At 42.7% G+C, this 22,220-nt stretch overlaps 3 protein-coding genes across 6 annotated transcripts in view; 2 read left to right on the forward strand and 1 right to left on the reverse strand.

The window, feature by feature from the left end:
- The first annotated feature begins 104 nt into the window (after positions 1–104).
- On the forward strand, positions 105–7,626 carry ndc1 (NDC1 transmembrane nucleoporin). 2 transcript variants are annotated; one of them, XM_062404647.1, is made up of 18 exons: positions 109–275; positions 1,034–1,154; positions 1,236–1,337; positions 1,654–1,828; positions 1,918–2,044; positions 2,199–2,307; positions 2,512–2,563; positions 2,658–2,790; positions 3,187–3,279; positions 3,381–3,462; positions 3,547–3,708; positions 3,916–4,158; positions 4,395–4,510; positions 5,175–5,225; positions 6,004–6,067; positions 6,158–6,258; positions 6,582–6,742; positions 6,829–7,626. In XM_062404647.1, the coding sequence occupies exons 1-18, from the start codon at positions 237–239 to the stop codon at positions 6,890–6,892; spliced, it is 1,995 nt and encodes a 664-aa protein (XP_062260631.1). In that variant the 5' UTR covers positions 109–236; the 3' UTR covers positions 6,893–7,626. The 2 variants fall into 2 exon arrangements, with proteins under 2 accessions (XP_062260632.1, XP_062260631.1); XM_062404648.1 differs by lacking the exon at positions 5,175–5,225 and having other exon boundaries at positions 105–275.
- A 391-nt stretch (positions 7,627–8,017) lies between these two features.
- Positions 8,018–15,458, reverse strand: dcaf8 (DDB1 and CUL4 associated factor 8). 2 transcript variants are annotated; one of them, XM_062404650.1, is made up of 13 exons: positions 15,202–15,458; positions 14,698–14,771; positions 14,479–14,574; positions 13,449–14,107; positions 12,834–12,974; positions 12,632–12,726; positions 12,137–12,247; positions 11,890–12,020; positions 11,359–11,466; positions 11,108–11,238; positions 10,851–10,970; positions 10,479–10,595; positions 8,018–10,119 (listed from the first exon to the last, which is right to left on the reverse strand). In XM_062404650.1, exons 2-13 carry the CDS (start codon positions 14,732–14,734, stop codon positions 10,012–10,014), a joined length of 1,854 nt encoding a protein of 617 aa, XP_062260634.1. In that variant the 5' UTR covers positions 14,735–14,771; positions 15,202–15,458; the 3' UTR covers positions 8,018–10,011. The 2 variants fall into 2 exon arrangements, with proteins under 2 accessions (XP_062260634.1, XP_062260633.1); XM_062404649.1 differs by having other exon boundaries at positions 14,479–14,577.
- A 3,238-nt stretch (positions 15,459–18,696) lies between these two features.
- Positions 18,697–22,220, forward strand: part of LOC133968547 (guanine nucleotide exchange factor VAV3-like) — a 43,216-nt gene continuing 39,692 nt past the window's right edge. For both annotated transcript variants that reach the window (XM_062404653.1, XM_062404654.1), the window contains exons 1-2: positions 18,697–18,921; positions 21,666–21,782. In XM_062404653.1, coding sequence (XP_062260637.1) covers positions 18,718–18,921; positions 21,666–21,782 — 321 coding nt within the window. In that variant the 5' untranslated portion in view covers positions 18,697–18,717. The remainder of the gene's footprint in view (positions 18,922–21,665; positions 21,783–22,220) is intronic.

Here is a 22,220-nt window from a genome sequence, read left to right on the forward strand (position 1 = left end):
TTATCATTATTATTGTCATTGTTGTTGTTGTTGTTGAGCAGATTTTCAGTAGATTCATGTATGTGTGAGACGCTGGCAACAGGCAGGAGGGCGGGCAGCTATGAGCGCGGGGTCCTTCGCAGGTCTTTTGAGTGCATGTGGCGCGATATGAGAAACCGAGCTAAGCCGCAGTTTGACAGCAGGAGAACCGGACCCGGTCAGAACCCCCGTGCGGCTCGTTTCTTCATCCCGGCGACATGTATTCCACGGAGCAGAGCTGCTGGTTCATCCGGAAGGTGAGTGCCTCGTCCACGGGAAACATTTCCTCTCTGAGAAGTGGGAGGGTGGGAAAAAGAAAACGTCTCGCTTGTGCTAGCTAAAGTAGCATCCGTGTTTATGCTAGCTTATGTGAGTTTAGCTAACAAGCTAACACTGTTACTCTGAACGAAAACAGCTTAGTATTGTTTATTAACAAATACCGTTATAGACAAGTGAGGTTGTATTGTGTTAAAGTTGGTTTCATTGCCTGTTAAAGCTGCATCGCTCAGTTTGTGTTGCTTTGTCAAACTCACACAACTTGCACACACTTCATTGTATGTCCCTGGTGATGTTAAGGTCTTTATGTAATGCTTTTGTGACCTAATAATCACATTATAAGCCAAAGAAAACTTGATCTGATGTGTGTATGTGTTTGGAAGCCTATTTATTATTATCCTTGTTTCTATTTGGATGTTATTCTGGGATGGTTTGCAGGTTTATTATGAAATGGTTGTTTGCATATTATCCTTATGATGACTGCATTTTTTTTAACCTCATGTCGTTGATTGCTATCAATGTAGTTCTTGTGGAAGTACAAATGTATTTAAACTGGTAATATAACTTTCAAAAATCACTCACTTGGAGGAGTTGATTATGCATCTGATTTAAGGCATTTTGGTGAAAAAGAAAAGTCAAATATTTCATCAGTTTGTCATATGGACGTTTCAGTCCTGTTAAGGTGATTTAATGCTGGTGTATTTTGCAATGCATAACAATGACTGTCTGCTCTTTTTAGGTGATTTGCTGGAGAGCTGCGGCCAGTATTGCCTGGGCTGTCCTGCTGTTGCCCCCCATCACAGCGTTTTTTGTAATCCTCAGCAGGTTCAGTCTCCTCCACCCCATCCACACGATATCAGGTGTGTTCATTGAAAGAGATCTGACCAGGAGCTTGTGTATGAAACTGTGTGTGAAGCTCACACTTCTCTCTCTACCCGCAGAATGCTTCTCCTTACTCACGAGTGCGAGTGCCATCTTCTCCTTCATCCTGCTGTGTGGAGTGATCCTCATGGTGGGCTTCCTGAACCTGGAGTATTATACAGGTGCGGGGCATGGCATAGACACCAGGTTATAGAATACGCATTAACATAAACATGACTATTATCAGTTTTTGTGGAATTAATTGTTTAAATCAATTATGAAAGTCTATCTGTTCTTGGATATAACAAGAACAAGATCGTCTAGAAATAACATTTTTATATTTGATTTACCAATAATGACAAATAGTGTTTGTGTACAATGATCTTATATCAGTGTTTGTTTGGTAAATTGTAGTTATTTATCTTGATACAGTGTGAGAACAGTTTCTTTTACCAAAGGTTGAAGTTTGTTTACATTGTTTTTTCCATCTCTCTTCAGTCATCCCAACCATCGCTTGCTCAAAAATCGCACTGCTGGGACAACTGCTTCACCCTCGCCAGATTCTGAACTCCTTGGCCCACTGCATCATGGGAATAGTTGTGGCCTGGTCTTGTGCTGTCACCATCGGGGGCAGATATGAGACACTCGGTAACACGTGTATTCAGAGTGAAGGGTAAGCGGCCATCATATGGAACGATCACGCTGAGTTGGACATGCATCAGCTCGGTTCTAACTGCCTCAATGTGTGTTCAACACTGACAGTCCCCCTCAGATGTGTCTGAATGAGTATCACCTCGTCTTTCTGCTGGCTGGAGCCTTCGTTGGATTGTCTCACAGTCTATTGGGTGTGATCCACAACATGAACTATGTCTCCTTCCACACTGTTCAGGTGAGGGATATTTTATTTTCTTGAAACGCTTTGGTGCAAGTACTGTGACAGTTTGTACATAGTTATACATTATATCATAAAATAAAAGTCAGTGTCCTATTTAGAGTTCTACTCAGTTATTGTTGCTCATGCTCACCTTTTCTTATTTCCTCAGCAATACAAATACCTCCGCTTCAAGGGATCGCTGCCTCTGGTTGTGAAATGCAGCGCCACTCAAGCACTTTACTCTGTCAGGAACTTCATTGTTGTGTATTTCTTTTTGGGTGAGTAACATCTGTTTACAAAAAAGTAACACAAAGCTCCTATGCTCTGCATCAAACTGCTAAATGAGATCAAGCTCTCGGGTTCAAATAGACTTTTATTCATTGTTCAGTTATTGTACTTAAGCTCAGTTTTTCATTTGCGCTTGTCCTTTTTTACACAAAGTTACTGATAGAGCAATAACAACTTTAATTTAATTATAACAGGCTACATTCCAAGAGTATGGATCTGTAAAACACTGAATCTTCATTTGAACAGGTCAGTAGTCTTTTTATATTTTGTAAGTATTTATATATTATTCCACAAAAACTGATTGGAGAATTACATGGATGTGTTGGTGTGCGACCTCCAGCTCCATCCACCCTCTTGACAGCATAGCCGGCCTGTTGGACCTCTCCCTCCTCTACCAGCTGTGGATCAGTGCCACCTTCCTCCTCTTTACGTGGTACATCACACTGCTGCTCTTTAGGATCTTTGTCACTGAGGTATGTTTTGATTTAAAAATCCACTTACTATTTAATCAAGGCAGAGGATTTGCTTTGCATGCTTTTGTTAAATTTCATTCTTTCTTTTCTATTTTTGTGTAATTTTTAAACTGATTAACATTTATTTGACTTGAGCTGCTGTGCTGGATAGAGGTGACTTCTCAAACCTCATGCACCATAATGTAGAGCACTGCTGTTTTTACCAATTCATGAAAATAGTGAGATGCTGAGGTGCAAGGCAGACTTCTCTTGTTGCTTTAAATCATGACAATAGGGGGCACTGTGTCATTGCTTTGTACATCAAAGGGTTACTTGTATGTAAGTGGTAAAAGTCTCATTAGTAAAAAAATTGCACTTGAGAAGCCATTAGTTATTTGAAAGGTTTCTTATCTACAGGTGTACAGCTTTCCAGTGCAGTCTTCTTTTACTGAAGATGCCCACCAGTGTCTGCCCAAAGTTGTGACAGACAGGAAGCCAATAATATTAAAGGTGGGTACAACACATCCATAGATTCTCACAGGTTTACTCTTTCTGATGTGCTTACTGATGACTTAATATATGATTTATCGCTTGTCCCTCCCCAATTTTAGTTCCTAGCTCTGCAGGATTTGGCTCTGCTATCTCAACACTCCCCCTCTCGGCGCTATGAGGTCTTCAGTCTGAGTCAGCCAGGTCTGTTATATCATCTGGGAAGACGTCCTTGTCTGCAACAGAATCAAACTGTATTCACTATATATTTTCATTCCTCTTTCTCAGGTGGCCATCCTCACAACTGGAACGCCATCAGTCGGGAGTGTCTGTCGCTGCTGGCTGATCTGACCCAGAGACTTGTCAGCTATCATGACAGTGTAGCAACCAATGGCAGGGCCAAGTCCCTGTCTACTGGCAGTGAGAGGAAGACTTCATCTGAGACATCAGGTGGGTGCTTGGTGATTTGTAAAGAGCCCGATATACTATATGTATATTATGAAGTAGTACAGCACCAGTGCATATATTTTAGTAGAGTTTGTCGTTGATACAAATTAGGAAGTAGTCGTAAGCCATCTCTTATCTTAAGGATTTTTTCCCCCTAAACAATGTGTGAAAAATGTATCTAAATGATCTGTCTTTGTATTTCTCATCAAGTAATCTCAGGTTCAGAGGAGTTCATGTCCCCAAGGCCCAACATGCTGATGAAAACTCCAGCTTCAGTCTTTGCCCGCTCCATTGCCGGGGGCCTGCAGAGTCCTCTGACGGCACCTTTCACCCCCGACCTGGACAGCCCCTTCGCCTCTCCGGCCCTGCGTCAACAATGCTCCCCGTGGCACGGCTCGGTGCAGAGCCCGCACATCATGAGGAGGGAACCAAAACTCTGGTCCACCTCCACAGGTGAGAGGAGCCTCATCTGACATAATGATGCTAAGGAGATTTCAGTTCACAAGTGACACATTCACCTCATTGTATCTGCTCTGCACAGATCTGAACCTCTCAATCTTCAAAGGTTCAATGGCATATTTTCAGTGCCTGAGGGGATCATTGCATTAGTTCAGTAATAGATGGATGATTGATGTCTGAGTCCAGCTTCCTCGTTCTCATGTGTGGTTTAATCCTCTGTGTTGGTGTAGATGCACAGGTTAATGGCAGCCCCCCTCCTCCATCTCCTGCCTCAGTCCCCAGTCCCCAGCAGGAACCCTCTAAACCGAGTCTACTGGCTCAGTTCCTCCAGAACAGAAAAGAACAGGTAATGCAGTCGTGTTTCAAATCGGTTTTATAACGTAATTTTTTTTCTGTTCAACACTTTGCTTCTGACAAAAGGCTTTTCACACTTAACAGTTATCAACCCTGGGAGAGTCAAAACACAGACCTCCATTTGACCCATATATTCTTTTCCTCATTCATATCTGAATCACACTAATCCCCTTTGTCCCAGTGGTGGACAGGCAGTTTTTATTTAAATATAAACTGTTAATAAAGATCGACGTGTCTCCTCTTCCTCCTGTTGTATAAAAATGAAGCTGAAATGTTAATATACACAATTAATTGGAGCAGGAGTTTTTGCAGAAGTTATTGTGGTGGGGAGCTGTAGTATTGAAATCCTAAGGATACACACACTCGACCAATCATAAGTCACTGCTGTCAATCTGATTTGCATCTGGATTTTATGGTGAAGGCAGGGTTAATGACCTACACTGCAGCCAGCCACCAGGAGGCGATCCATACGATTTGGCTTCACTTTTGACGAGCTGTCATGTCGTCCACCTTTATCTACAGCCTCTAGCTTCAGAGATGAGACGGGGCTGTGACTCAACGATCATTGTTTGGTGTGAAAATCCATGATTTGTGCTTCTCGTGTCGGCTTCTTCTTCTGACACCAAAACAACTCTTCACTTAATTGTCCCATTCAGGTTAAACATTTCTTGGCAAAGCGGGTGCTGATAATGTATTTGTTTAACAAGGTAAGGATGTGTTGCCTGTGCATGCTTTCTCGTGAGGAGCTCCCTGCATAGTGATTCCTGTTCTTAATTTAATTTTAACAATTCCGCCCTGCACATTTCACCCATTTCATTCCTGGTTAGGCCTCATCATCTCATGCCTTACTAATGTAGCTCCCTGTCACACTAATTACTTTAAATATGATGGTGTTGTTAAAAGTGGTGTTTGTATTTCCGTAAATGTTGATGAATCTTATTTTTATGATCGTATCACAAATGTGAGGTTCTGACAAGTTCCTCACTTTGCACTTGCATGTTTTCCTTTTATGTAGAAACTAGTGGGTTTTCCTGTTTTCTGGGATGTTTCTGTATTTTCCTTTTAATTATGCATGTTGTAGTGTAGTCTCACTAAATCAGTAGAGCCCGTACCTCCGCCAAGGCCCAACAGCCTCCCTGTGAAACCAGTTAAATCCACTGGATTCAGTTTTTTATCTGGATCTGTATCAAATTTTATATACTCATAAAAATGGTGTCCCCTAATGTGCCTGATTTTTTTTTTTTTTGAATTATTCTATGAGTTATCCAGGTAAACATTGGCAAATACCAGATTTTGCAATGAAAGAGAGTGAAAAAGTTCCTGGTATTATTAGTCTGTTCCCTGACCAATAACACATCCACCCTGGGAATTTTTTGGGTAATCTTTCATACACCTTGGCGGAGGTAACTAGTAACTTTGCTCATTCCAGAGTCTGAATCTACAATCAATAAACAATCTCCTGCTCACTAACACTGTGTCCTGCAGCTTCCGGAGGCCTCCAGTCAGGCTCTCTTCGCTGACAGCCAGGCTCACATCTGGGCTTTAGAAGGTAGGACGAGCTTCTTCACCTCTTTCACTTGATGTGGAAGCAGCTTTCGTACCTCAGACACACTCATTGTGTCCCAATGTCCTCCTGCAGGTCTGTCTTATCTGGTTCAAGCCTCCTTCTCAGAAGACCAGTTTGGGGTTGTACAGACCACGTTACCCAGCATTCTCGGCTGCATGCTGGTCCTGCAAGAGGTAAATTGTTTCCCCATGCACCCACATGTAATTTAAACAATGTTCCTTGAGTGAAAGTTGCTACCTATGCGACAAATATCACAAAGCACAAGGATGACACCTACTGACCAATTCAGTGTACTGCACACAACCTGCCCTTAAAAAAAATGGATATCCCTCAGCTGCAGATACTGAAGCTGATGCAACATCTTCAGGAAGCAAAAACAAATGGGGTTTTCCTTGCTGAATTGTTTGCACACTGACAACAAGTGTAAATGATATATATTTAAGATATTATTATTAACAGTTGTGTCCTGCTCCCCCCCCCCCCCCCCCCCCCCCAGGCTGTAGACCGTCACTTCAAGCTTCCTCACGCCTCCAGTAAACCCCTCAGGTCGAGCAGCAGCATGGGAGACTCCAACTACAAAACACTGCGCTTCGCTCTCAGGGCCACACTCAAGACGGCCATCTACAGGATAACAACCACGTTTGGAGACCACTTAAAGTAAAGCCTGTTTTTTAAATGATGTGACTTTCTCCGATGGTAAAAATGACGTGTATTGATTTTTCATTTCTGTGTTAAATCCTCAGTGCTGTTCAGATGTCGGCTGAGCACCGGAAAAGACTACAGCAGTTTCTGGAGTACAAAGAATAACGCACCTGACACTTGTGGCTTCTGTGCCTTTTGGATTCTTCTCAGTGTGACGGGAACACATTGGTTTACATGAGATAACAAGAGAAAGCCCGTGATAGTGGCTCTTTTAATATTTATGCACTATGTCCAGGAGGATTGTATTCGACACGCTAGCTCACGTCTCCTACGTACACAAGGATTCCAGAGTTAGAAAGAATCACCTCTCGTGTGTTCGGGATTATTGAAACCAGCCGACTGCACGGATCAGCAGCTCAAAGATACTTGTTTGATTTTTACCACAAAAACATATCACTGTAATGTTTGAATTCTGTTGATTTGGATGAATTGTAAACAACTGTTTATTCTGCTTTATGGTTTCATACTTTAATGACATCTGCTTAAATGATATCCTTATGATTTCCTTAAACATTTTGGCTAGAATGGCCGACATTGTTTAAAGTAGCAGGCAGGAAAATATGCCCGAGATCTCTTCAGTTCACAGGCGTCCGATTGGTGTTTTCTCTGATCTGGTTTGTTCATCCAGCGAAATTGTGTTCATCAATCCAGATTATGAATCAGGAAATGCACCGCATAAAATGTGTTTGTCAGTTTTGTTGATGTGAAACGAGGCTGTTCTTTGTGTCAGTTTATTGAGTGTGTTTGGTTGTGACTGGTTACAGATGTGAGTCACTGCCAACATGAGGTTGAGTTTTCACTCAAGAGACTTGTTGAATAAAAACTTCATAAGAAAATCACATGTCAGGTTCTTGTCCATGAATGTTTCCATCATAAATGAAGGGAACTGTGTTTGTTGAAGTTATACTCCACTTTATTCACACAAAAAGTAAAGCGAGAGGTCATCTGAACATTAACGGTTTCCATGTTGCTGACTGATATTTATGATAGTGCAAACTGGTTCAGCCTGATTGATTTAAGGAGGACTGTTGGCGGAGGAATGTGCTCCACTGAGATTCAACTTTTAAGTCGTCATTAAAACAGTTGATAGCCATGAGTTTAGACTCAGCACTTAACTATCAGAAAATTGATGATAAAAGTCTCAACAGTTAAATAAGAGGAAACTCACAACCACATTAGTTAAGAGAAAACTGTAAGTTCAGTGAAATAAGAACGAGACCATGAGACGGCTGCGACATCAAGAGCACTGTCTTTTTGTTTATTGCACGAATCGTACATATTTCCAACTGAACTGGTTGAATGCAATATTAGGCAGTGGTGGAAGAAAATGTCCATCAAAAGCCTCATGATGTATACAAGATGCCAAAAATAGCCTGTGGGGAAATTCTGGATGGAACGGTCTCAAATGATGGATTATGCTATAGAAAGGAAAATACAGTTTTTTCTTGGTGAGGGATACTAGAAATGACCGACTCTGTTCAACAGACGAGGATTCGTTTAGGGAAAACACGGTGCCTCAAGTCTTTTTGTTTTCTCTGGAATTTAAAAGTACTTTGTCCTCATAAAGAATATAAACCTCTGCATCAATACCAATCAAATGATTCAACTTTGTTTCTTCTTTGAAGTCAAACAGCATTTGCTTAAGTATTTTTTTTTCTTTACAGTTTTAATATATATTTATATATGTACATATAAATTCGACTAGCTAGAGTTCTCATAGAAAATGAGAAAAGCTGGACTTTATCGCTCTCACACAACAAATGACTGGCAAGCGTTTCGACCCTGCCGACCCCTGCCCCCCCCCGTCTTCGAGCCGATGGTCATAACGGCACTGATTGAAGTTTCCACTCGCAAATTTCTCTGGAAAAAATATCACTCTGCAACTGATCGGAGACGTTTGGCATTTTCACTCCAGTCTCAACTGGCTCGTAGGCAGTGTTTCAATCGCGATTGATCCTGGTCGGCCCAAGCCCAGTCCTTGTTTTCCTATGCACATGCTGAACGCCGGCTACTTCTCTACGTTGTCATGCTCAGCGAGATAGTGGAACTTAAGATTTGCGGTCAAACACGGGGGTCGGGATGGAGAGTGAGTGGGAAGAAGTGCAGGAGGAGGAGGAGGAGAGGCTGGTGGAAGCAAAAAGGAAACCTCCTCTTCCTCAGTCGAGAAATGCCAAAGTGCAAAAATACCCCCTCAAAAATAAACTAAAAAGAAATAAACTCTACTGTAAATTTTCAAATGAGATACAAGGCAACAGTCCCCACCCTCTCCAAAACAAAATTAAACCCTCAGTGCATGATTTGTCGACGTCTTAAACTAGAGCCTCCCTGATTCGTAGTGCAGTCAGTAGTGGGGGGGGGACTGAGGGACAACGGGGTGAGGAGGGGAGGGAGCGGCTGAGGGCGGCATGTAGGGGGACGCAGCATGTCCAGATTAAGTCGTCCTCTGGGAGCAAACGTGGGACATATGTGATTAACTGCTCCAAGCTCCAGGCCAGAAACCAGTTTGAGTCTGGGGTGCTGCAGTGAGGGCCACCGGGGGGGGGGGGGGGGGGGGGGGTTCCCTCTCTCAAAGTTCAAACGTTAAAGGAAGTCACATTTCGGGGATGGTTTCAGGGTGCGAGCCTACACTCTTCCTCTCTGCAGAATCCCTCTTCATCGTCTACACTGAAAGCAGAGAAAAGGCCTAAGAGAGGAGGGATTGTGTGCTGGTGATGTGTGGCTTACTAGCAGGTGCGTGAAGTCCGAGGCGCTCGTTGCCAAACACGCACGGGGACATAGATCTGGGGCTGACAGGAGCAGATTGATGATGTATGGACAAGCCGGGGCCTCCGAGTGGTTTATAGGGACTTGAGAAATCCCTAAACCTTTTACAATTCTCAATAATTGGGATTCGGGAGGTGTGCATGCAGACCCAGGTCGCTGGGTGCACACTCTGCACTGCTGGGAAACCAGGCGTCAACACATCTGTCACTGCTTCAACGGCATATTTAGGTAAATGTAAATGTTTGTCTGTGTGAGAGTGTGTAAAACAAAAACACCCAAAGTCTGTGGCTCTGTGGCTCGTCAGTGTTTGAGTGTGCCAGTGTGTCAATAGTGCTTGCCCTTGTGCATCAATTCGAGGGCAATAAAGATTATGTGTGTGTGTGTCTGTATGTGTGTGTGTGTGTGTGTGTCTGTATGTGTGTGTGTGTGTGTGTTCGTCTGTATGTGTGTGTGCGTGTGGCTCAGGAGGACATGCACTGGACATGGTCTGGACCTCCCTCCTCTTCATCAGAAGAATCTGGAGAGCTCCAGGACTCGTCTGAGTCTGGGTCTGCGCCCTCACGACGAGTCTGCATCAAGACAAAGAGGAACAGTGAATATTACAACTATTAGAGCTCTGGAATACATTACATGAGGAAACATGTGTCAGTGCACGTCTTCTCAAAGCTTGTGGACACAGGCATTTTGGAAGCAGTGAAGCCAATAAGATACGAGGAAGAAGTTTAAGTTATTGGACAAACTAAATAAATCAAGAGGCCACAGGTCAAAAAATTAAAGCTGTAAAACCTGCAAAATCTGAATCTTTACTCTCAAAAACACAACATCTCCCATAATGCATCAGCTGTGGTTAATGCGTTGGACCCAGCCTTGGACAATTCATCTCCACTACCCAGAACATAATGAATGCTTCCAGAGTTTGAGAGCTCACCCTCGTGGGCCGTCTGTTCCTCATGTGTCTCATGAGGAACCACAGCAGCTGGGTGTCATACTGGTCGCCGTGGCGCACGCTGTCTTCATCGCGCTCCCGCTTGTTCTTCTTCATCACCTTGGCAAAACACAATCAATCCTTGATTAGAGGTGTTTCAATGTCATAAACAAGACTCAGCATGTTCCACATCAACATATGAGTATTAGATATAAACAAATGTGGAAATTACCCCAATTATTCGTAAACATGTTAGTGTTAAGACACTCAACAAACTGGAATAAGACATCTGAGACACGTCCCTGCGTCCTTCGAAACAAGAGGGTAAATGTACTGGTGACCTACACAGTAAAAGGATAGAAGAGAGTATAATACCTCCTTTAGACCCTTGAGTCCTGTGGGACTTTCGGCAGTGGGGGCCCACAGTTTGATGTCGTGGTCTAACCCACTGGTGGCCATACCAGGCAAATGGGGATGAGGCTCCAAACAGTTCACCTGTGTTTGTTGAGAAGAGAGAGAAGACGTTAAATGTCTGAGCAGGAAATAACTTGAAAAATATTGACCAACCGAAAGCATGAAGATCTGTTTCCCCGATTTGCATATTATACAATCTGTGTCTCTCTCTGACTGACCACGCCTCCTCGGTCTCCCTCCATGAACTGGACGATTCGTGCAGAGTTCTTGTCCCACAGGTAGATGTGTCCACAGTCGCTGCCACTGACCACGAACTCGCTGCTCGGCCCGTAGAAGTTCACCCCCTTCACTGTGTGGAAGAAGTGATGATGGGTGAGGGTCATGAAAGAAGAATAACGTCCAGCTGACGGACATGTGTTTGTGAAATTCAACTGCATCAGAGTTTTAGCAGAGTAGATGTGATGAGCACCTGTGGCGTTGTTGCGGTGTCCCTTGTATTTCCTGATGTAGTCGGCCCCGTCGCTGTGGTTGGCGTCAAACAGGTAGATGTCCTCATCGTTGTAACTGACCAGGAGCTCTGGACAGACAAAAGGATCCAACAGTCATTTCATTAACTTATTCTTATGTCATTAATGAAGGTTGGTGGATCTTTGAGTAATAAAAAAAACAATCAAACAATCTTTTTTTTCCCAAGAGCAGGTTGAACATTGAAGCGTTTTATCTTGATAGAGGTCATTCTGTCAGGCATCAAGTACAGGCCTTGTTATTTTTTAAATAAATAAGATAATACATGCTCATAACAGAAAGAGAAATTAAAAGGACAAGGACAAATTCAAAAAGATTGAAGTTTGAAACTGGATTATGGAAAAAACAAGGAAATAAAAACCTGCCACAGGGATATCACATGTGCTTGTGACAGGGGAAATGCATTGCCAGTGTTTTTAACTGAATTTGATCATTTAAATGTTTCTAATTGTGTTTTCATTGTGCATTGATTTACCTGTGCCATCGTGACTGTACACAAGGCAGGTTATGTTGGTTTTGGACTCGCTGGAAACCAAATGTGAGGGACAAAACTTTTTCAGTACGCCATTGTTATCGTTCTCATTAATCTTCCTCTGGTCATATATCCTACAGAGAGTGAGAAGATAAGGAAGTGAAAAAAAAGGAGGATTAACTATCAATAGCAACCCATTTGTATTATAATTAAAACAAGGAGCATTAAAACGAAGACGCTGGTTTCCTACCTGACGTACTGATCCCTCCCGCCCACAGCAAATTGTTGTGTCTTTGCTGGGTTGACGTAGATGGTGTACAGCCCAACTTTTTTATCACCCTCCTTTACAACCGCCAGTTTACTGCCACACAGAATAAAGGAGACGCAGGAGGAAAAGTAGGTGTGAGCGATGGCGAAGGGACAAAGTCTCAAAAATCAGGACGACATAGTTTAGAAAACAGAGGAAACCTCAGAGGAGAAGATGATTAGAGGTGGATGCTCGCTGAGTAAAGGACAGAATAGTCACATAACAACACTACAAAGTAATTAAAACTCATAATTGTCACCATTAATAATTAAAGGCTTAACTGAATTGTTATTTGCCTCAGCTGCTCTATTGTAACCTAATAATCTAATTGTGCCTTTTTGTCTACCTAACAAAACACTGTATACATTATTGACTAGTTCTCGCTCCTTGGGTCGATAAACTTTAGAGTTTAATAACTTTATTACTGGCATCACTCACTTGGCAGGTCGGTCGAGACGCAGGTCAATTCCAAACACCACAGCGTCCTCTCCGGCAGACAGGAAAGAGCAGGGCGAATCTGGCTCGAGGGCCAGCTGAAATAAAAACACACTCATGAGAGGCGGAGAATTTACTTCATTAACAGGCCAACAGAGTATAATGTTTAAACGCTTTCATTCACACATGCAGTACCAACACTCACCTTGTGTGCTGCCCCTTTGTGCTGGGCCACCCGCTTGGTGTTCTTGCAGCGCTGCGTGGCAGACAGCTCCGCCACTCGGATCTGACCGTCTCGAGCACACATGGCCAACGTGGAGTCTCCGCTGTGAGGCAGGAACTTGGCCTGTGTACATTAAGGGCAGAAAGAAGACTCCTTTTAATCTGTGTCTCCAATCTTCATCATATTGTGCCGACCATATGGGATAATGAATAACCCTTGTTGTCTAATCAAATTTACAATGTTCTTTACCTTGAATTGAATTGCCCCAATCTAGTACTTTGTCTATTTGCATCTTTGCTCTAACGTGGTTCAAATTATTTTAAAGCACAATGGAAGTAGTTTGTCTTTGTGGAAATAATCTAGCCACTGCATTGTTATCTTCCTTTTTGCTCTCTAGTGCCTTTAGTCCATTACATTACTGCCTGAAAAGAGAGTATTCTCTAGATAAATATAACAATCCACAAATTATTCATTAAATTCACCAAAGAAACGGCTGAACGGTAAATATTAGAAGTGGGACATTGGGATATTGTGATTGGCTCGGGACATTTGACTGACTAACAAATGATTGAAGATGAACTTATTGATTTCACTTACCTGAAAGACGTTGCTCTTGTGACCACTGTCAAACTCCAGTTCAGCGTGGCGGATGGCCCAGTTCCAGATCACAACTCGCAGATCATCGCTGCCTGATGCCAGGCGAGTTCCAGAGGGGTTGAAGTGCAACGTGTTGACGCAGCCTGTGTGCTTCTCCAGGCGGCCCTGCAGCTCCAGCCGCTGCACGAGGCCTCGGGCTGCACACACACGCCGCACAAACTGGTGCGAGTCCCTGCCGATCTCCCTGGAGAGCAGTGAGGGCACAGACCGCCAAATAGGCCCACGGAGTTCACAGAGCTCTGCTCCCAACCACGATTCCATGGCCTCATCATCATCATCATCATCCTCCTCGTCCTCCTCGTCATCATCCTTATGTTCTTCTTCATCGTCGTCGTCATCCTCATCCGAGCTGGAGGAGTGGTTGTTGCCACCGCCGGGTCTATTCCTCTTTCTTGCTGCCCTTTTACGACCATCTTTGTCCTTTGCCCTCTCATGTCTGCCTCCCTCACTCTCTCTTTCACCATCCTCTGTCAGGGAGTAGAGGCCGCTGCCATCCATGCTGTCTGTGTCTTCCTCTTCCTCCTCGCCATTTGTGCCTGTCTCTGCTTCCACAGCTGCCATTGGCTTGTCTCCAGACACCTCGCCTGTTTCCTTGGGAGCTACCGAAATAGGGAAAAGGAGTATAAGGTTAGGACGACACTGTCGCATTGGGAGATTCAACAAAAGGTTGTTTTCACTTGTGTGTTTCATCAAAATCATTTTGGGTTTCTCCACAGGTTCTATCTTTGGAAGGGGTGAGGGGTATTCAGCTGCAGCATACAACTTGACTACTAGATGTCACTAAATTCTAAACACTGAACCTTTAAATGTTTTCCAATATAGAACTAGAGGGTGAATACCCCTTGAATAAGTGAAGTTACACCTGAATACCTGAAGTTAATAACTATTCAATCTATAAGTTGTAGGTTTTTAAAAACATAGTCAAATGATCCACAATAAAGCATCAGGAGTATTCAGGAGGTGAGGTTACCATCTTGAGAAGAAGCCTGTGTTTGTCCTTCATTGCTTCCAGAGGCATCTCCCTCCGTGTGTTGATCTTCTCCGGGCTCCTTTTCCTCAGAGGAACCTACTGCGAGCAAAACACAACGAGCCGAGGTGAACAGTCAGCGCTGGAAAAATCAAAACATCTACACAATACAACAGCCCAGTTCTCCTCCGGGGGGGGGAGGGGACAGCGCTGGTCCTTTACCGTTCAGCGCAGTGGATTTGCCGTCAGCCTCGGCCATCCTGTCCCCTTGGTCCTGAGTCGACCCGGGGCAGCACCTTTGGGTGTCGCACACAAACACAACACGCAGGCTGCTCGTTAAGGTGCTAAGATTAAACACGTGAGTAATTCGAGAGCGCTGCTTTGCACCCGCTGACGACCACAACAACAACAGTGTGCTGAACAACAACAACAACAACAACAACAACAACAGTGTGCTGAGGTTAGCACTGTAGCTTCCAGGCTAACGTCACTAGCTGCACACAACTACGTTAACAAACTTGGTAGCTTGCTTCCAGGGTCCGTTTTAAAAAAATCCCCGACGTGCAGCGCTGTCGCTGTGATTCACCACGGCTAATGCTAACTAGCATCGCTGGCGGCTAACAAATGTCCGCTCAGTTCTGTCAGTTCCGCTTGACAACCGAACAGCTGCTCGTAGAGGAGCTAGCGAGGCTAACACGCACGGCTAACGTGCAAGGCTACCGTTACCTCTGCTCGAAGGCCCGACGAGGCGCACTTGTGAGTTGTTCGTCCCTTGAATCTTTCCCGCAGGTGTTTGTGTGTCCAGCTCAGCGCCCGGCGGCTCAGCTAGGGGCCTCTGCTGGGGTAAGTGTCCCGGGGGACACACGACATGAGGGCTGAAGGTTTCACCGTGAGACAGACGAGTCCCACACAAGCTCCAGCGCTTTCTGTTTATGTTTTGACGCTTCAGCTTCTCTATTCCCCGCTTTCACTTCCGGTGTGGTGCACGCGTCGCTTTTCTCTCCACCGGAAGTTGACAGAGGATAGCATGCTAGCGATGCTAACACCACCAGTAGCCTATTACCACTGTTAAAGGTTCAATGTGTTCAAAGATTTAGGTGAAATGGATATATAAATAGATATAGATATAAAATAATCAGTTTCCTTTAAATTTCACAAATTGTTTTGCTCCTTTATATTTAATACTTTATATTAACATCTCTATGGAGGCCACCATGTTTTTATTAACAGACGTCCACACTGGAGAAACTTGATGACTGAAGGCTGCCACACATTCTTTTTCATGTTTCATATTAAATTTATGCAAATTAACCCAAATCGTACACACTGAACCTTTAATGGTTTTCGGCCCATTTTGATTCACTGAAAGGAATTGTGGCATTCGGTACAATATTTTATGGCATGTATTGAACATAGTATATTATATTATTAGTATTTGTATTCAGACACAAATATCTGAACCCTAACCCTAACCCTAACCCTAACTCTAACCATTTTGATTCCCTGAAAGGAATTGTGGCATTCGGTACAATATTTTATGGCATGTATTCAACATAGTATATTATATTATTAGTATTTGTATTCAGACTGTTCTGTGTCATACCATCAACAGCTTGTGTTAATCAGTATCTTAAGATGCACACCAGTCCCTGTAATGTGTTTTCCAGCCTTTAACCATATTCAGGATGTAGAACATGTAGAATCAGAATCAGAATCAGAAAGCATTTATTGCCAAGTAGGTTAACACCTACCAGGAATTCGTTCTGGTAATTGGTGCATACAATGAACATAGAAACATAAAAACACAATAAATACAACACATCCCTGAATTTCTTTAAAATTGCATTTATTAATTATAAACAACTAATATGTTTATTTTATATTTCTTTCTCACAGTAAATCGTCTAACTTTCATGGCACGCTTAAGGCCTGCAACAAGAGAGATGATTTAAATGTGAAAGGATTTATACAGACACTTGCAAAACAAACAGCAGCAGCACAGATGTGTGTTCACCTGCTAATTATCACAATAAAATTATGCAAAATCTCCAGTTGCTCTCTTTATCCACTTTTTCTAATATTGTAACTCACTCAGAGTGGTTTTGGTTTGTCAATGATGTGATTGTAACAGCTTTGGCCACTAGGGGACAGTGTAATCAACTGTCATCACTGAGACAAAGTGGAGAAAGTGTTGTCACATCCAGCAGAGCAACTTTATCATTATTCATTTGAAACTACGTTTTTGTCCACCTGGCAAAATGAAGTCCAATGATCCCCCTCCTTTTAGCTCTGTTGTGGTCTCCACCACAGTGACTCCTTGGGAGAACGTTCAAAGCACAAAAAGGGAAATGCACAACATATCCAGAGATGGATCAATGAAAAGGACGTCACAAAAACAAAACTACGTTAAAAGGGAAAATATATGGAATGAGAACTGTTACCAGAAGTGCTGCGGAAAGCTTGGGGCAGTGATTTAGAATTTAAAGCATACCTAGATACCTTTGCTAACCTCACCTTACTTCACCTAAAATAAGATAAGCTAAGGTAAACTAAGATAAGCTAAAATAAGCTAAACTAAGATAATATAACCTTAGATAAGATAACCTTGTGCAGTTAACTCCTAAAAGAGAGCACTAGCAATGTGTTTGTTAAGATCTGATCTGAGGTAGTATAGATGTTATTTTCATGGCATTATAAGATTTATTCTGTATTCATAGTAAGAAAAACCCATTTACTCTTATACGAGTGTAAGTCCATAAGCCTGATCAATGTCTGAGGAAACATCTGGCTCCCACACGCAGGCTGAAATATGATGGAGTCCCTCGGCTTCCTTCCTGTGTTTATGTCACGGGTTTACTGACAGTGATCTACCGTAAATCCTGTGGCTGGAGGATGTGCTTCTCTCTGCCTTTGTTGGATCCCTTGATTCTTTTCTATCTGGTTATACTGAAACAAAGAGATCAGAACACACCTGCCATCAAAAAACTCAGATTATAGTCACCTTTCAAAGCCTTCTATAATCCACATGGAATGTCTGCTAAATCAGGTTTTTGTATTTAGCCTCAGCGTTGATTCAACATCTACGGACGTGTCTGTAAAAAACACGGTAACCTTCACAATCAGGATTCTGCAGCTTCTTACAGATTCTATAGGAATATAAACTCAACTCATTTTAGAAATAAGGAATACACCTCACCCAGTACAACACTACTTCTACTACTTCTACCACTACAGTTAATACTACTACCACTTCTACTACTTATACTTCCAATACTACTACTAATAAAGTATCATTACATCTTAAATGATAAATTGTTATAAAAGTATTGTATTTGCCCCAAATAGTGTAATTACCTACTCTTACAGTGGAAAGCATGAGGGGGTCCGACAGCTCATTTCACAGCCAGAGTTTTAAATTAGGAAATATAAATAAATCAAACTTAATCTAAATCTAGACAAAAATTCATAAATAAGTACTATAAGATAAAGGGTAAAATGTTGGTTCCCTCATTCATTCCACTGTCAAAGTAATGTGCAGCTGCTGTAACATTGCAAATCTTTTTTGCGGCACTAATAAAGGACTTCTTAATCTTAATCTTTAGGAATAAGCTACAAGTCCCTCTAAAATGAATAATAGTGATATTAAACAGACTGGAACAAAGTTCAGTGAAAGTTTATAAATGACAAATTTAAGCATTTCGCTTTTTTGCTTCAGACTTTAACTGGATCTTTTAAATGTCATGTAAACATGTTCTTATGTTTCTAAAAATCTGTTAGCTTCTTATTTGAACTACATTTTAAAATGATTTTATTTTCATCTGTATTGTTTGTAAAGCACTTTTAACTGCATTTCTTGAATGAAAGGGGTTAACAAATAAAGTTGTATTATTATTATTATTATTATTATTATTATGAAAAGGGTCATTTAGAGTAAAGGTGTGTTAAGGAGTCTAAGTGGAGAAAACAGCTGATGGAACGTGGGTCCACCCCTGAGCAAGCTGACAGAAGGAGGAAGGGGAAGTTGACAGACCGACAGACCGACAGACAGACAGACCGACAGACAGAGGGGGTTTCTCCACGGAGCAGCTGTGCGTCCTCGGGAGAACAAGCTGCAGCTCAGAGGGACGAGCCACCGGAGCTGAGTCCATCATGCACACGTTAGAACCAGGGACAAAGTTTCCGGGCCACACGCTGCACTGACCCACCTGGTCCCCCCCCCCCCCCCCCCCCGTCCCGGACAACATGGAGCACTGGAGGCAGTGCGCGGTCTGGCTGATCGGCTGCAACGTGCTGCCCGTGAACCACCGGGTGACCGCGGACACGGCGCAGGTGTTCGACCTGGCGCAGACCCTGCGGGACGGGGTGCTGCTGTGCCAGCTGCTGAACAACCTGAGACCCCTCACCATCAACCTGAAGGAGATCAACCTCAGGCCGCAGATGTCACAGGTACATTCATCCTCTATGTGTCTGTCCAGTTCTGTCTGTCCTCTATCCTTTTCTGTCTGTCCTCTACCTGTCTGTCCTCTATCCTTTTCTGTCTGTCCTTTCTTGTGTGTCTTTATCCTTTTCTTTTTTGACTCAGATATGCTTATTGAAGTCAAACACATATGTGTCAGATGTCAATATATCTGCATATCTGTGAGTTTAAGTAAGTTTTGATCATAAACAGCTTCCTGAGAATGTAAGAATTTTGTTTCGTGCTTATGGACAAGAGTTTGAAAATTTGCTGTGCGTGAAGGTGAAGCAGTTTTATTTTCTAAAGCACATTTCACACATGGATTCAAGGTGCAGTTCAGGGTCGTCAACATCGACCCAGAGACGAATTCAGAAAGCAGAGTTTAAACCGGTCTAAAGCAAAAACAAAAGCTTAAAAAAGAGTTATATAAAAGAGGTAAATAGCAAAATAAGGGTTAAGGTGAAAAGGAAAAATAGCTTAGTTAAAAGCACTTGTGAAGACGAAAGTTTCATGCAGAGGTGTGTGTGTGTGTGTGTGTGTGTGTGTGTGGGGGGGGGGGTAGTTCTATTTTCTTCACCTCTAGGTTATTCCATGATTTTCTAACAGACCAGTCGATTGTCCGGCTTTGCAGCCTAAGGCGAGTTTTTGATCAGGTTCCATCTGCCACACTCACCAAGTCCCATCAGTCTGGGAGCCGGCGTCTTTTTTCCTCTGGCTCCCTCTCAACCTGATAACTGTCACTGTAAACATCGAGGCCACACAGTGACCTCTGCCAGACCCTGGCTGCAGAGATTATCTAATGTGGACCTGTCGTTAGCCATCTGCTCCTCCTGAAATATGACCGTGAACCCTAAACCTGCTGTGTCCTGTTGCCGTGACTCTGTGATGACGGCTCTGGAATAAGTGACCGAGCTCTTAACATCCTCCAGCCTGAGAGAAAGCCACATGAGTGGAGCAAGGTCTGACTGAGCAGCCTTTTACTCATTGTTCCTCCTGCTGCCGCTGGAGACGCCTGATAACATCCTGGCTTTGATCCTCCCTTTAATTTGGGAACGCTGACTATTTGTGCAGCGGCTTGTGGTCGGCTCGCCGCTGAGAGCGAAGCCCAGCGAGTGTAGTCATGAGGAGACTTTGTGATTTCAACACACAGAGAAAGATTATTTATTTAGATTACACTCATGACAGGACACTATTTATATTGAGAATAATGAATGTGTGAAAAAATCTGCTACTTTTAAGGGACTACTATCTATTAGTGTGTGTAATTTGGTTCAGCTTGATTCAATACATTTTTTTAGTGTCATTGTGGTAATTCGTCATGGTATTAGAACAAGACTTCCTGTGCAACATCGCAGGCGGTCAGATCTGTATATTTTTATTTTCCTTAAAGGATGTTGCATTTGACTCTGACTCATTAAGACTCGAGCAATTGATTCCGAGCAATCTACAGCACAGTTAGCGCGAATGTCAAAGTATGCATGACATGAAGCAAGCACACAAAATAGTTTTTACGCAAGTAGAACTGATATTGTTTTTGTATCATTTTGTAAGACGTTGTAGTAAATGCTCAGGTACTTTCAAAAAGAGTTAATCAGAGAAACTGTTTCTACTTTCTCTGTCCACACATGTATCTAAAAAAAAAAGATATTTAACGCTGTGATAAATGAATGTCAGTTTTCCGCTCTGCAGAGTTGTGTACATGCTCCGTCGGTGTGCGTCCACTTGTCTTCATCCTCTTGACAGAGAGTGAAAGCGAACACGGTGCATAAAATGCTGGACAATGGCAAGTCCCAGCCTGCAGCTGTAGGCCATCTGACTAGGGTTGAGAAAAGCATGTGTGCCAGATTTTAAAGGGCTCTTTCATTGTGCCCCGCTGACCTGCGATCCTGGAAGTAGAATCAAGGGCACGGAGGTAATGGAGTGGATGGTGAGGGAGCAGTGTACTGTGATGATGCGGGGGAAAAGTACTTTATTTATCATAATGTATGTTCGGCCTAAGAAAGGAAACGTACTTACATTCCTAACTCTTCTTACATTATTTACTCTTTGTTTTCCTAGTGAAATGAGAGAATAAGAGAAGTTTCCTCATCAGCAAATGAACGGTGCAGCAACAAATAAGATAATATCAAACCATGTGGACGATTTTACCCCCCAAGTGGACACGAGGACAAGAAGCTGCCCCAGAACGTTGACTGTATTCAGGGATATGAGGCTGGCAGAACTCTGCCCTTCCTCCGCAGACAAGCCGGGCCCCAGAGGGCGGTGGAGTAATTACAGGCGCCTCTACGATTGGCCTGATAAAAAGCTGCCTATCTGTTCCCAAGAACCTATTTAGCTCTGTTAATACAGTAAATCATCACATTGTGAGTTTTTTTGTTTAGTCATCACTTAATAATGTTCTCAATTATGCTCGTATTTGTTTACTGCTATATATGAAATATGTGTCAGATGTGTTTATAAATCTGGGGTTAGGTTGATAAGATACTCTGTAAACGGGTGTCTCTATATATCAGTCCTGTAATACTTCCGGGTGCACCCCCACTCTTACCTTATGTCGTCAGGGTTGTATGTATCATCTACTTACTCTGTCATTTAACGCTGCTTTATTTAAAGCAAAAGAAAAATATGAATTTTGAAAATACAAAAATTGTCTTATCGTGATTTTAGAAAATGAAAAGTTACTGCAAGAGATAAAGGAAGCTAATTAAAGTTTCTGTCGCTGCTCTCATTTCAGTTCCTGTGCTTGAAGAACATCCGCACGTTCCTGAAGTCGTGCTGCGACGTGTTTGGGATGAAGAAGAGCGATTTATTTGAAGCCTTTGATCTCTTTGACGTTCGAGACTTCGGAAAGGTAACACCCACATCCATCGTTAAGTGTTTCTGTCACCACACGAAGAAGCCATCCTGTCTTTTCACATATGAGGATATTCTCCAACAGTTCTTCTTTTAGCTGCCGTCTTCTTTAGCAACAACTTATGAAAGTTCGTGAGCTTTTCGGAATCTCACATTTAATCAGAGTTATAAGGAAATGTATTTGTGTTGAGGTTTGAAGTAATCTACTGTTCATCTGACATCAACTTCCTGTGAGTGATGCTGATAATAAGGCTTTCAGATGCATTGTTGAGAAAAACACGTCCTGAGAACATTTCACACAAAAAACAAAACTGTGCCATGGTTTACCAAGCAGCTTGTCATTCACTGGATGAATAAACTGTAACACAACATCTTTTTGTTTCTACAGAGTATTTAATGTTGTTGGAAAATATTGTTTTCTAATATATTCTGGGAA

Source organism: Platichthys flesus, chromosome 14 (assembly GCF_949316205.1).
Source record: "Platichthys flesus chromosome 14, fPlaFle2.1, whole genome shotgun sequence".
Classification (NCBI taxonomy): Eukaryota; Metazoa; Chordata; class Actinopteri; order Pleuronectiformes; family Pleuronectidae; genus Platichthys; species Platichthys flesus.

Excerpts from the sequence above, each read along its gene's own strand:
- dcaf8 (XM_062404649.1), bottom strand. The coding sequence starts at position 14,734 with ATGGCCGAGGCTGACGGCAAATCCACTGCGCTGAACG. Across the intron at positions 14,108-14,478 it reads ACAGGCTTCTTCTCAAGATG|CTCCCAAGGAAACAGGCGAG; the intron begins GTAACCTCACCT and ends CTATTTCGGTAG. Across the intron at positions 10,971-11,107 it reads AGGGAGACCGAGGAGGCGTG|GTGAACTGTTTGGAGCCTCA; the intron begins GTCAGTCAGAGA and ends CAACAAACACAG.
- ndc1 (XM_062404647.1), top strand. The coding sequence starts at position 237 with ATGTATTCCACGGAGCAGAGCTGCTGGTTCATCCGGAAG. Across the intron at positions 4,511-5,174 it reads TCCAGAACAGAAAAGAACAG|GTTAAACATTTCTTGGCAAA; the intron begins GTAATGCAGTCG and ends TGTCCCATTCAG. Across the intron at positions 6,259-6,581 it reads GCATGCTGGTCCTGCAAGAG|GCTGTAGACCGTCACTTCAA; the intron begins GTAAATTGTTTC and ends CCCCCCCCCCAG.